The sequence below is a fragment of the Lacerta agilis genome, chromosome 4, assembly GCF_009819535.1.
Source record: "Lacerta agilis isolate rLacAgi1 chromosome 4, rLacAgi1.pri, whole genome shotgun sequence".
Lineage (NCBI taxonomy): Eukaryota > Metazoa > Chordata > Lepidosauria > Squamata > Lacertidae > Lacerta > Lacerta agilis.
The window spans coordinates 5,920,654-5,933,753 of record NC_046315.1 but is presented as its reverse complement, the minus strand read 5'-3'; the positions used below and the strand labels follow the sequence as shown (position 1 = coordinate 5,933,753).

Sequence of the window (13,100 nt, the reverse complement as noted above, 5' to 3'; positions counted from 1 at the left end):
GGACAGTGGTACCTCTGGACTTGGCTTTGCAGGAAAATGAATTTCTGACTTTTTGTTAAAGCTATGAGAATAAAACTACGGAAGAAGAGAAGATCCAGGATAAAAAATTCATGGTTTCAACCCACGAAAGCGAAACAGAAAAGTTGGAAGCGTTAAAACAAGAAGAAGCAAGAATGGGAAGGCTGCAGTAAAGAAGAGAGCTCAACCGAAGGCAGTACAGAGCCTGGACAATGTTGAGAAAGTTTCAAGGACACATGAGATAAGAAAGGAGCAGAAGCCACTTTCCCAGGATTATGGGGTTTTGGAATTTGAATGGGTGGGCGTGGGTTGAAAAATGAATGTCTTTATGGAAATTCTCTTTATGTTATGGTATAGACATATGGTTTGGTAATGGATAATGGTTAATGAATAAGAAATATAATTGTAAGGAGTATAGGAGGAAAGGGGGGAAAGAGTTAAAATGAAATTAATTTCAAAATGGGTTGTTGTAATGAAATTTGGAATTAGGCAATGGAGGACCAGGAATATAGTGTATGCAGAGGATAGGTTAAAATGATAAATGAGTTGTGTAAGATGAAAAATTAACTAGTAAAAGAATTAATTAAGAAAAATGTGAGAAGGAGGAAAAGTAATATGGGGTTTAATTGGAAATAACTGTGAATTAGGGTTAATCTGGAAATCAACAGGAGGGGAATCGGGGAAGTCGAAAAAGGTAAAGATGATATGTGCAAAGTAAGTGGTTAAATTGGGAAAGAATTGTTGACCACCCCAGTGAGAGGGGGGTTTGTTTTGTATGCTCCTCTTGGTGAGAGAAAGGGGAGTTTGGAAAAAGTTAATCATGTATTGTAATTTGGATTTAATTGGAAAAACTTTTAATAAATATTATTTAAAAACAACAACAGAGAATCACAGAACTGCAGTGTTGGAAGGGGGACCCCGAGGATCATCTATTCCAACCCCCTGCAGGGCAGGAATCTTTCATCCAACGTGGGGCTCGAACCCACAACCCTGGAGTCTCATGCTCTTCAGAAAACAAGAAGAAGCCATCCTTGAAGAGGATTGGAAACTATTTGTAGATTATTTTAATTTTTTTTTACTGCAAACATGTTAAAACACGAGTCAGTTGGGAGTGAGCTCAGCAGTAAAAAATTGTTAAGAGAATAAAATGATTGGAAGAACGGTTGCAATTATTATAATATGCAGCAGTAAGAGATAATTTAAGGAAACCATGGAAGGGTGGAAGGGAAGTCGAGTAACAAGAAATAATTTGCTGTGCTGGTTAATTAACTGTATTGTATTTCTCCTGTTTTTGTAGATTTGAAAACTTATACTTTATTATTATTGTTGTTGTTGTTGTTATTTAAAGAGTCCCATGCCCTACCAACAGAGCTATGCTGGAAAACACCAGCAAGGTGAAAAGGCTTGTGTTCAAATTCTGCTTGCTGTTTTCGCACAGGCTCTGTGAGACTGGGATGCTGAAGTACCTGGGCCATGGATGCTGCAGGTGCTCCTTAGATTCTCAAGCAGTGTAGAGCAGTAGATCCCAATTGGTGGTCCGTGGATCCCAGGAGGTCTGCACAACCCACCCAGGGGCTCCTTGGCACCATTCACATAACAAAAACTACCACAGAGATATCAACATTTCCGAAAGGAGGGGGTCCATGGCTCGGATTTTGAAAATCAGGGGCTCTGCGGTACTTAGCTAATTGGGAACCCACTGGTGCAGAGATTACGGAGCTGGGTGGATAAGGCAGCCTGGTCCACGTGTCTGGAAGTCCTGGGCTACCCAGACGACAAGACCCCCCTCTCGGCCTGGCTGATGTGGTCCAAGGGAAAGCAGAGCAAGACGTTTGGCACCAGCTGGGCTGCAGGAGTTGCAGGAAGGAGGCGTACAAGGTGCATGCTTCTGAATCGCAATTGCTGGAAACCACAGGCAGTGACAGATTTACATATAAGTTAAACAAGCTATAGCTTAGGGCCCCACTCTCTTGCCCCCCCAAAAAACATACTTCTTAATTGTATTTCAGTTCAACAATTACTTTGATAAAATACATATTTTGTTATGTGCAAATGGCTTGAGATACCTATTAGGTTGATAAATTACCATATAGCATATATTCAACACGAGAAACAGCAACCATTTGTTGTTGGCCAAGGACAGCAGGACATATAATGTGTCATCTGACCCAGATTTTTCTGTCCTCTACAGAATGTCATAGCTCGGCCGGAGTTGGCCTACCTGTGGCCCGATCAAAGAGAAGGTAAGTCCCACGCCTTGGAGACAGGGAACTCCCTTGTCCCTTCTTTGCCCAAGACTCACCTCCCAGGTTTTCATGCTGGGAGTCCTGCAGGATCTGCTCCCTGCCTGGCAGGCCTTTCCCACCTGTCCTGGGAGGGCAGTGCCCAGACTGACTCCAGCTACAAGAAGCGGAGGGGGCTGAACAGACTCTGGGGTTGGGGTTTTGTTGAGGGGGGTCTCCTAGCAGGGGTGCTTCCTGTTTCCTTTGCCCTCCATGGTCTCCCTGCCTGAGCGGACAGAGCTGGTCTCGCAGGCGGAGTTGAGGACTCCCCGGCTGTGGGTGCTGGCTGACTTCAAAATCCATGCCAAGGCAGCTGAATCTGGGGTGGGTTAATGGGAACTGGGAGCTGCCTGTCATGGCTTAAAAATTAGCCACTGTTTCTTTAATACAAAAGGAACTGAGTCAGCATGAGTCTGCGGCCTACAATGAATTGGCAAAGCCTGCATGACTGTGAACCTTTTACCCAAATATGCTTGTGTGTGTGTGTGTGTGTGTGTGTGTGATCCGTTTGGGTGTTTGGGTAGGATGGTAATGTTATAACACACCGGGAACCTTAGTTCTTAAAATAAATGCCAAACACGGGATATGGGGAGATCGAGAGTAAGCTTTTATTGCTGAGCAATAGGTCCAGGGAGTCATCTCCAAAAGACTGGACATTAATCACAGATATCCAAAGGGTTTTATAGATCCTTCAAACATTACATATTCATATCCTGGATTGAGCATCAAGCCAATGAGCGTATGACAGCGTATAACAGCAACCCAGAAATCCAACCTCTTGTCCCCAGAAGACTCTCTGAACTTCACCCTAGTTAGCTGATGCAAGGAGATTCACTTCTGCTTTCTTGTAACGACCTTCTACCCCTGTGAACTCTCCCCCAATTCCTTTCATTGGGTCATTGTTTAGCTGAGGCAAGCATATAAATCTCATTATGTCACTTGGTCAAAACTCTCTATATATCTCAAACACCCAGAACATTCTGCAGACATCCTGTTTCTCCCAACAACATGACTCACTTGGGGACATAGGACTCATGACATAATTTATATCTTCTGCGGTCAATTTGCCTAGCTAGATATTTCTGCTTAGTTCAGCTATAACCCACAAACTCTTTGTAAGAAGCATTCCTTACAAGGCACAGTCTTAATCCATAAATGGTTACTCAAATACATTGCAAGCATTGATCAGATATAAGCATACAGAATAAAGCAAAGGTGTGATCAGATATAAGCATACAAAATAAAGCAAAGGTGAGATTATATATCTATTCCAGGTTAAAACAGTAGAAAGCTGGTAGCGTTTGATGTGTAAAGCTGTTGGTGGTGGTTGGAGAAGTTTTTGTTTTTGTAATAAAAGCAGCATTCTGCAAAGTACTCTTTTTCAAGGACTCTTTGTGCTGACTATGATCTGAGGACCAGGCAAAGGAGGTCAGGACCTTTATTTTTTCAAAGCACTAACACTGCCGGGGACCCAAGTTTGGGAAACCCTGCTTTAAAGAAACTTTTGCATTTGGCCCCCAAAGATGGGACCTCTCCACGTTTGTATTTTCTTGTACAGTGGTACCTCGGGTTAAGTACTTAATTCGTTCTGGAGGTCTGTTCTTAACCTGAAACTGTTCCTAACCTGCAGCACCACTTTAGCTAAAGGGGCCTCCCGCTGCCGCTGCACAATTTCTGTTCTTTTTTTTTTTTTAAAGATTTTATTATTTTCCATATATCAACCAACAAAGAATACAAAAATACATAATAGCCAAGAAACAATAAACAACAACTATAACAATAACAATAACAATAAACATAAGATAAAAAACACAAATACATACCTAAACATACACCTATCTATCTTAATCATCTTCTTTATTCTATCTTCTTTACATACATTGGGACTTCCCCCGTTCCCCCCACTGCATTCAAAACTAATATATAATTTGGGTGGCTTTGTATCTTTTCCCATAAATCTTTACCTTATCTCTCAATAAACTTTAAATTAATTGAACAAATATAGGTTCTCACTTAAACTCAATATCTTTAGATACTCTTAAGCATTTATAACATTCAAATCTAAACTTCTTCTGCACTATTCTATCTAACATAAACAAGCTAAAGCCGATTCTGTAAGCTAATTCTGCTCAAATATTCAATTTAACACATTTGACTAAATAATCCTTAAATTTCTTCCAATCCTGCGACACCTTCTCCTCCCTCTGGTCTCGGATTCTCGCGGTCAGTTCGGCGAGTTCCATAAAGTCCATTAGCTTCATCTGCCATTCTTCCACTGTCGGAATCTCTTCGCCTTTCCAATTTCTAGCCAATAAGATTCTAGCAGCTGTAGTGGCATACATAAAAAATACTCTATCCTGACTGGGTATCTCTTCATTAGTCATGCTCAAAAGGAATGCCTCTGGTTTCTTAACAAAGGTAATTTTCATTACCTTCTTAAGTTCATTATATATCTTGTCCCAGAAAGCATTTACCCCTGGACATGACCACCACATATGATAAAAGGTACCTTCCGCAGATTTACATTTCCAACACACATTAGACATTGTAGGATTCATCCTTGCTATCTTAACTGGTGTCAGATACCATCTATAAAGCATTTTCATCACATTCTCTCTTAAACTATTACAAGCTGTAAATTTGATACCTTTCTTCCACAATCTCTCCCAGTCATCCATCATAATGTTGTGACCCACATCTTTTGCCCAGTCTATCATTGTCGATTTAACCAATTCATCTTTCGTATGCCACTCCAGCAGCAAGTTATACATCTTGGAAAGGTTTTTAGAGTTTGATTCAATCAATTCTGTTTCCAGTTTTGATTTTTCCATTTGAAAACCAATTTTCTTGTCTGCTTTAAATATCTCATAAATCTGATGATATTGCAGCCAGTCAGTGACTTCACTTTTTACTTGATCATAACTTTTCAACTTAATCAACTCACCTTCTGGCTGCAATATATCTGCATATCTTAACCATCTTGCAGACATATTAGGTCTCTTGTATGCCTTGGCCTCCACAGGTGAAAGCCATCTAGGAGTCTTTCTCTCTAACAAATCTTTGTATCTCATCCAAACCTGATACAGGGCTTTTCTGATTATATGGTTCTTAAAAGTCTTGTGAACTTTTACCTTATCGTACCAAAGATAAGCATGCCATCCGAACATGTTGTCAAAGCCTTCCAAGTCCAACACGTCAACATTTTCCAATTTAAACCAGTGTTTTAGCCAGCAAAAGGCCGCTGCTTCAAAGTAAATCTTTAAATCTGGCAGGGCAAAGCCTCCTCTCTCTTTAGAGTCTTTTAAAATCTTAAATTTAATTCTGGGCTTTTTTCCTTGCCATATGAATTTCGATAGGTCCCTTTGCCATATTTTGAAACAGTCCAATTTATCCACAATTGGAATGGCTTGAAATAAAAACAGCATCCTTGGTAGCACATTCATTTTAATGGCAGCTATTCTGCCCACCAATGAGAGTTTCAGTCTTGACCAAATCTCTAAATCTTTCTTTATCTCTGTCCACAGTTTTTCATAATTGTCCTTGTACAGGTTCAGATTTTTTGCTGTAAGGTTAATACCTAGATATTTTACATTTTTAACAAAATTGAGGCCAGTATAGTCTTGTAATTTTTGTATCTGTACTGAGTTCATGTTTTTTGTCAATACTTTGGTTTTCTGTTTGTTAAGTTTGAAGCCAGCTACACGTCCAAACAATTCAATTGTTTCCAAAGCTTTGGGGACACTGCTTTCAGGTTCTTGTAGGGATAGCATCAAATCATCCGCAAAGGCGCGTAGTTTGTATTCCTTCTCCCCCACCCTTATTCCTTTTATCTGTTTCTCCGTTCGTATCATGTTTAGGAGGACCTCCAGGACCGTGATAAATAGTAAAGGGGAGATAGGGCACCCTTGTCTTGTTCCTTTCTCAACTTCAATTTCCTCCGATATCACACTGTTTACTATAATTTTTGCTTTTTGTTCTGTGTAGATGGCATTAATGCCATTTAAAAATCTTTGTCCAACTGCCATCTTTTCCAAATTCTTCTTCATAAATGTCCAAGAGATATTGTCAAAGGCTTTCTCCGCATCTATAAACATTAGTGCTGCATCTATATTTATGTTTTTTTCCAGTTTTTCTAGAATATCCACAATAATTCTTGTATTATTATTTATTTGTCTTCCTGGTAAAAAACCTGCTTGATCTTTGTGGATATAGTCTTTCAGCACTCTTTTTAATCTTGTAGCCATGACGTTCGCAAAAATTTTATAGTCCATATTTAAAAGAGAGATTGGACGATAGTTTTTCATTAAACGCACAATTTCTGTTCTTATCCTGAAGCAAAGTTCTTAACCTGGTTAGCGAGTCTATGTAACCTGAAGCGTATGTAACCCGAGGTACCACTATATTTTGTTTTCCTCATAACCTTTGTGCATTTATTTTTTATTTTTCAACAGGGCAAATTGAAAAAGAAATTGTATGGCAAGTTACGGAAGAATAAAAGGTTGTGTTTGAAAAAATAACACTAGAAAAGAAATTTGGGCATGGTTTCCTCAAATATTTTATTGGGGGGGCAAAACCCCATGGCCTTTAAGAGTTGGTGTCTATTCCCTACACCCACAGGTCTCAGGATGGTTACAACATAAAAACACAAAACACCACATTTTAAAAGGGCATTAGATGGCAATCAGACAAAGGCCTGGTTAAAAAGTTCTGGCACCTAAAGCTGTATTATGATTTTTCTGACCTTCGTATGGATTCTTTTATGGGAAGTGAGGTTCGAGCTTTGACTGAAGCTCTTTCCACATTCCACACACTGATAGGGTTTCTCCCCTGTATGAATTCTTTGATGGGAAGTGAGATGAGCGCTCTGACTGAAGCTCTTTCCACATTCCACACACTGATAGGGTTTCTCCCCTGTATGAATTATTTGATGGGAAGTGAGCTCAGTGCTACAACTGAAGATCTTTCCACATTCAAAGCACTGATATGGTTTCTCCACTGTATGAATTCTTTGATGGGAAGTGAGATTGTGGCTGTGACTGAAGCTCTTTCCACATTCAAAGCACTGAAAGGGTTTCTCACCTGTATGAATTCTTTGATGGGACGTGAGATGGGAACTCTGACTGAAGCTCTTTCCACATTCCACACACTGATATGGTTTCTCCCCTGTATGGATTCTTTTATGGGAAGTGAGAGAGCACCTCTGACTGAAGCTTTTTCCACATTCCTCACACTGGCAGGGTTTCTCCCCTGTATTAATTCTTTGATGGGAAGTGAGATGAGCGCTCCGACTAAAGCTCTTTCCACATTCCACACACTGATAGGGTTTCTCCCCTGTATGAATTCTTTGATGGGAAGTGAGATGAGCACTCCGACTGAAGCTCTTTCCACATTCCACACACTGATATGGTTTCTCCCCTGTATGAATTATTTGATGGGAAGTGAGATTGTGGCTGTGACTGAAGCTCTTTCCACATTCAAAGCACTGATATGGTTTCTGCCCTGTATGAATTCTTTGATGGGAAGTGAGAGTGGAGCTCTGACTGAAGCTCTTTCCACATTCAAAGCACTGATATGGTTTCTGCCCTGTATGAATTCTTTGATGGGAAGTGAGATTGTGGCTGTGACTGAAGCTCTTTCCACATTCAAAGCACTGATAGGGTTTCTCACCTGTATGAATTCTTTGATGGGACGTGAGATGGGAACTCTGACTGAAGCTCTTTCCACATTCCACACACTGATATGGTTTCTCCCCTGTATGAATTCTTTGATGGGAAGTGAGACTTTGGCTGTGACTGAAGCTCTTTCCACATTCAAAGCACTGATACAGTTTCTCTCCTGTATGAATTCTATGATGGGAAGTGAGTTTGGTGCTCCAACTGAAGCTCTTTCCACATTCAAAGCACCGATAGGGTTTCTCCCCTGTATGAATTCTTTGATGGGAAGTGAGAGTTTGGCTGCAACTAAAACTCTTTCCACATTCCACACACTGATATGGTTTCTTCCCTGTATGAATTCTTTGATGGGAAGTGAGTTTGGAGCTCCGATCGAAGCTCTTTCCACATTCAAAGCACTGATATGGTTTCTCCCCTGTATGAATTCTTTGATGGGAAGTGAGAGTGGAGCTCTGACTGAAGCTCTTTCCACATTCTACACACTGATAGGGTTTCTCCCCTGTATGAATTCTTTGATGGGAACTGAGAGAGGAGCTCTGACTGAAGCTCTTTCCACATTCTACACACTGATAGGGTTTCTCCCCTGTATGAATTCTTTGATGGGAACTGAGAGAGGAGCTCTGACTGAAGCTCTTTCCACATTCCATGCACTGGTAGAGTTTCTTTCCAATGAGATTTTGTTGATGGGAAGTGGAATGGGAGCTCTGACTGCAGCTTTCTCCACACTTCAATTTTTTACGTGGTTTCTGCTCTCTGGGAATTTTATCGGGGTCACCTTTGTTCTCGATTTCTGATTCATCATAATCTGCAATGGAAACAAAAAGGGATTGGAGCCTCAGGAACAAATGGAGAAGAACTGAAGGGAGTTGGGGGTGTGGTTATTACCTACGTTGTCTGTAATTAACAAACATATTTATTATTGGATTCTGATGAGTTGTTGAATGTTGCTTTTTTTGATATACAGTAGTGGCCAAAATTGTGGAAGCCTTTTGGAAAAAGGTGTATTTCAGAGGTTTAATGGCTCATAACACCACTTCGTTTGGAGTAATATTATAATAATAGGATGTTATGGTCAATGGTGTCAAAAGCCGCTAAGACACACAGCAGAACTAGCAAACAGCTCTCACCTTTGTCCCTAGCCCACTGGAGATCATCGACCAGCACGACCAGGCAGTTTCAGTCCCATGATGAGGCCTGAATCCCGACTGGAAGGGATCCAAATGGTCCGCATCCTCCAGGTGTGCTTGGAGTTGTTCATCAACCACCTGCTCAATCACCTTGCCCAGGAATGGTAGATTTGAGACTTGGCAATAGTTGGCCATATTGGCCGGGTCTAAAGATGTTTTTTTTTAGAAGCGGTTTAATGACCGCCTCTTTCAGCAGGTCTGGGAAGACTCCCTCACAGAGGGAAGCATTCACCACCCCGTGAAGCCCATCGCCCCGCCGTTCCCGGCTTGCTTTTACTAGCCAGGATGGACAAGGATCAAGGAGACAGGTGGTCGGTTTCGCTCGTCCAAGCAGCCTGTCCACATACTCGGAGGTAACAGATTGAAATTGATCCCATGAAACATGACTAGACAGGGCTCTAGCACTCTCCCACCCCGGCCCTGCTCCCACGGTGGAGTCTACCTCCTTCTGAATCTGAGTGACTTTATCTGCAAAAAACTTTGCAAAAGCATTGCAGGAGATCTTGGGGTCCCTACCAGGCCCTGATGACAAAGGTGGTTCTGATAGACTGCGAACCACCTGAAATAGTCTCCTGCTGCTGTTTTCTGCAGATGCAATAGAAACGGTGAAGAAGGTCCTCTTCGCCGTCGCCATTGCCACTTGGTAGGCTTGAAGTTGAGCTCTAGCCAGTGTGCGGTCTGATTCAATTATATATCAATGGGAATTTTATATTATATATAAAATTATATATCAATGGGAAGATAATTTAATCAAGAATGCAATCCAACAAAGTTTGTTCACTTACCCATATTCTATGAAACCTTATAGCCAAATAACCAAAAAAAGGAAGCACAACTTGCTTAGGTTGACTTTTGTCAGTGTGTTATGTGATTCCTATCAAGTTGGTTGGTTTTTGTGCTCTTTCATTTAGTGAGTTTGTAAAGTAGAATAAAATCATAGAAATGGCACAAAGAGTTGACTGGTCCCCCAGAAAGCAATGTAAAATTGTACTATTAACTATTAAGTGAACAAGGCTACAGTTATGAAAAAATTAGAAGAGAGATTGGTGAAAACTTAAGCAAAGCTTTCTATATTTTTGAAGAGGTATAAGGAGACTCAGTCACTCCAAAATCAGACTGGCAAAGGCAGGAAAAGGTGCACAAAGGAAAGTGATGATTGAACAATGAAGAGACTGTCCCTAAATGACAGAAGAAAATCATCCGGGTGTATACAAGATGACATGGCAAATGTAATGTGAAGTTGAATGCAAGGACTGGCCTAAAGGCTAGAATTCTAAGGAAAAAGCCATTGTTATCTCTCAAGCCAAGCTTGAAAAGATTAATTAGACAGCGGAACAATGGGATAGTGTTATTTGGAGTGATGAGACCCAAATCTCCTTACTTGGTAGTGATGGCATGAAATATGCGAGGAGAAGAATCGGAGAAGATTTACATCCTACTTGCGTTACACTGACCGTGAAACACCCGGATAGTGTGATGATCTGGAGTAGTATGGCAGCAAAAGGTGTGGGCAGAATTTGCGTCATTAATGGGAATATAAATGCCCCAAAATGCATGAATGAAATGCTTGAGCCCAAACTGAAGTGTTCCGCAGGTGATCTTTTCCCATATACAGAAGCATTTACATATATTTATAGAAATATTTGTTTATTTTCTATTTCAACAGGATTCAGCTCCATGTCATGTTGCTGCTGTGTGCAAAAGGTGCTTTCAATATAATCCTATTCCACTGCTGGAATTGACTGGGAATAGCCCAAACTTTAACCCAATCGGAAATCTATGGAGCTGACTAAAGAAACTTGTTAGTCAGAAGCAACCCAGCAATAAAGCCTAATTAACAGAGGCAATAATTCAGTCTTGGTTTCACATTATTACAACTGCAGAATGTAAAACTTGGTTCACTTCACGGGAAGGCCTTTTAAGGCCATAATTAAAACTAAAGGTTACCAACGGTTACCAAAGGTATCACAGTTTTTCTTTATGATTGCTGTTCTAATGAAAACTCCTTCATAAAAGTTCTTGCATTACATTCTTCATTAAATTATCTTTCCATTGATATATAATTTTATGGTATTACTCCCAACAAAAGTGGTGTTATGAGCCATCAAACCTCAGAAATACACTTTTCATGAAATGTTTCCACAATTTTGGCCACTAGTATAAGTTGTTTAAAGTTAATGTTCTTTTTATAGGGGATCAGATTATTATTATTTATGTTTGATGTTTATATATGTGTTGGAAGCCGCCCAGAGTGGCTGGGGCAACACAGGCAGATGGGCAGAGTATAAATAAAAATTATTATTATTACTACAGTGGTACTTCGATTTAAGAACAGTCCGGAAAAGAATAAGTTTGTAAACCGAGGTACCACTGTATTACTATCATCATCTTCACTGCTACTACTACCTGAGATTCAATAGGCCTGGCTCTTCTCTTGGCTGAATTTTGTTTGGCCCAGTCATGGCATCCCCTCCATCTCCAATGTCAGTCATCTCTTTGGTCAACCCAAGAATGACAAGAGCAAAAACAAAAACAGAAAACCTGAAGCTACTTATCTTTCCTAACAATTCTGAAGCTGACATTTAAGATGGCCTAGGCAGCTCAGAGGAATACTTTGAGGAAGATTGTTCAAATAAAAAACTGTAATTTACTGTTTATGGTGGGGGTGTTAGGTTCCCAGGTGTTATAGGGGGTGCTGTTGAGCTCTGTGAAAATATATGAGGTTGGTCACATAGAGGTATTTTTTGAATTTCCAGGCAGATATGTCAATCCCACAAGGAGCCTTACCAACAGAGGCCACGATCCCACAATTCTCCTCCATGACGTCCTTATGCAGAGCTCTCTGGTCAGGATCCAGCAACGCCCACTCCTTGTCCATGAAACGAACAGCGAGATCTTCAAAGGACCCTAAAAGAAAAAAGGAAATGTCCTCCTCTGAGACAGCATCAATATGATCTGCTACACAATGCTCTCTTTTCCTTCCTGTAAATAGGATTTCTTTGCTGCACATTTTAATTCTGGGTGCTTATTTCATTCTGTATTTTAATTATGGGTGTTCATATTTGTGCAAATAGATGATCCTCCACCTTGTGTTTTCCAAGTCATTCTGCCTACGCAAGCATTCCACTTTCCCTGATGGAAGGATCCACTTTCTCCTCTCCTCATGAGCTGTTCTGGGGAGTTACCTCCCAATGCCCTAGAGCCAATTTCAAGGGGTTCATGGGGGCATGAAGTGGGGGAGGAATGGGGGGCAGGCCCCAGTTTGCAGCGGATGCGGCTGGTTAGGTGAATCCAGGCCACTATTTGTTCTCCTTTGTCCACTGCTTAGAAACCAATTTTAGCATTCAGTGATCAATCTAGAAATAAAATAAGCCTATTTTGGATGGACATCTGTCTTGGATGATCTAGCAAAGATTCATGCAATGCAGGGGGTCTCCTGGCTCTGAGAAACAAGCATGGAGGATGGCTTTTGGCAAAAGGAGAGAGAAACACTGGTGGCTCCTCCTCATCCTGACTCACCTCTGCCTCTCGACCTTCCTCCTCCCACTCGCCTCCTTCTTCTTCTGCCTCTCATTCTGCACTGCATTCTGCCACAGAGTCTCCCAGCTCACTAAGCCCTGTTACCCCTTCAGCTTCAGACACCTCCTCTTCCCAGCATTCTCCCTCTTCCCCCTCTGACTGCCCATCCTTCTTCTACCTCCACTTCTTGGGCTCTGAGCCATCTTCCCTTCCTGGTTCCCCAGCTGCTTCCTCCCATCATTCCTCTGTGCCCAACCAGTCCATGACATTGCTCCAGCCCTCGGCCTCTGTCCCCACAAGGCAGCTTCCCCATGCCTGATCTGGTTCCATTGCATGGATGCTTTCCCAGAAAACAGATGGGCCATTAACAGACCGTTATTGGATATTCTCTGTCCTGTTTGGAGCCCAGTCTAGCAATGCAA

At 41.3% G+C, this 13,100-nt stretch overlaps 1 protein-coding gene across 1 annotated transcript in view; it reads right to left on the bottom strand.

Annotated features, from left to right (window-relative positions):
• LOC117045139 overlaps window positions 1–12,090 on the bottom strand; it is a 415,311-nt gene extending 403,221 nt beyond the window's left edge. The window contains exons 1-3 of the mRNA XM_033145929.1: window positions 11,968–12,090; window positions 9,250–9,275; window positions 7,108–8,634 (exon numbers count right to left, since the gene is read on the bottom strand). Of these exons, the coding sequence (XP_033001820.1) occupies window positions 7,108–8,634; window positions 9,250–9,275; window positions 11,968–12,037 (1,623 nt within the window). The 5' untranslated portion in view covers window positions 12,038–12,090. The remainder of the gene's footprint in view (window positions 1–7,107; window positions 8,635–9,249; window positions 9,276–11,967) is intronic.
• Between the last annotated feature and the right edge of the window lie 1,010 nt (window positions 12,091–13,100).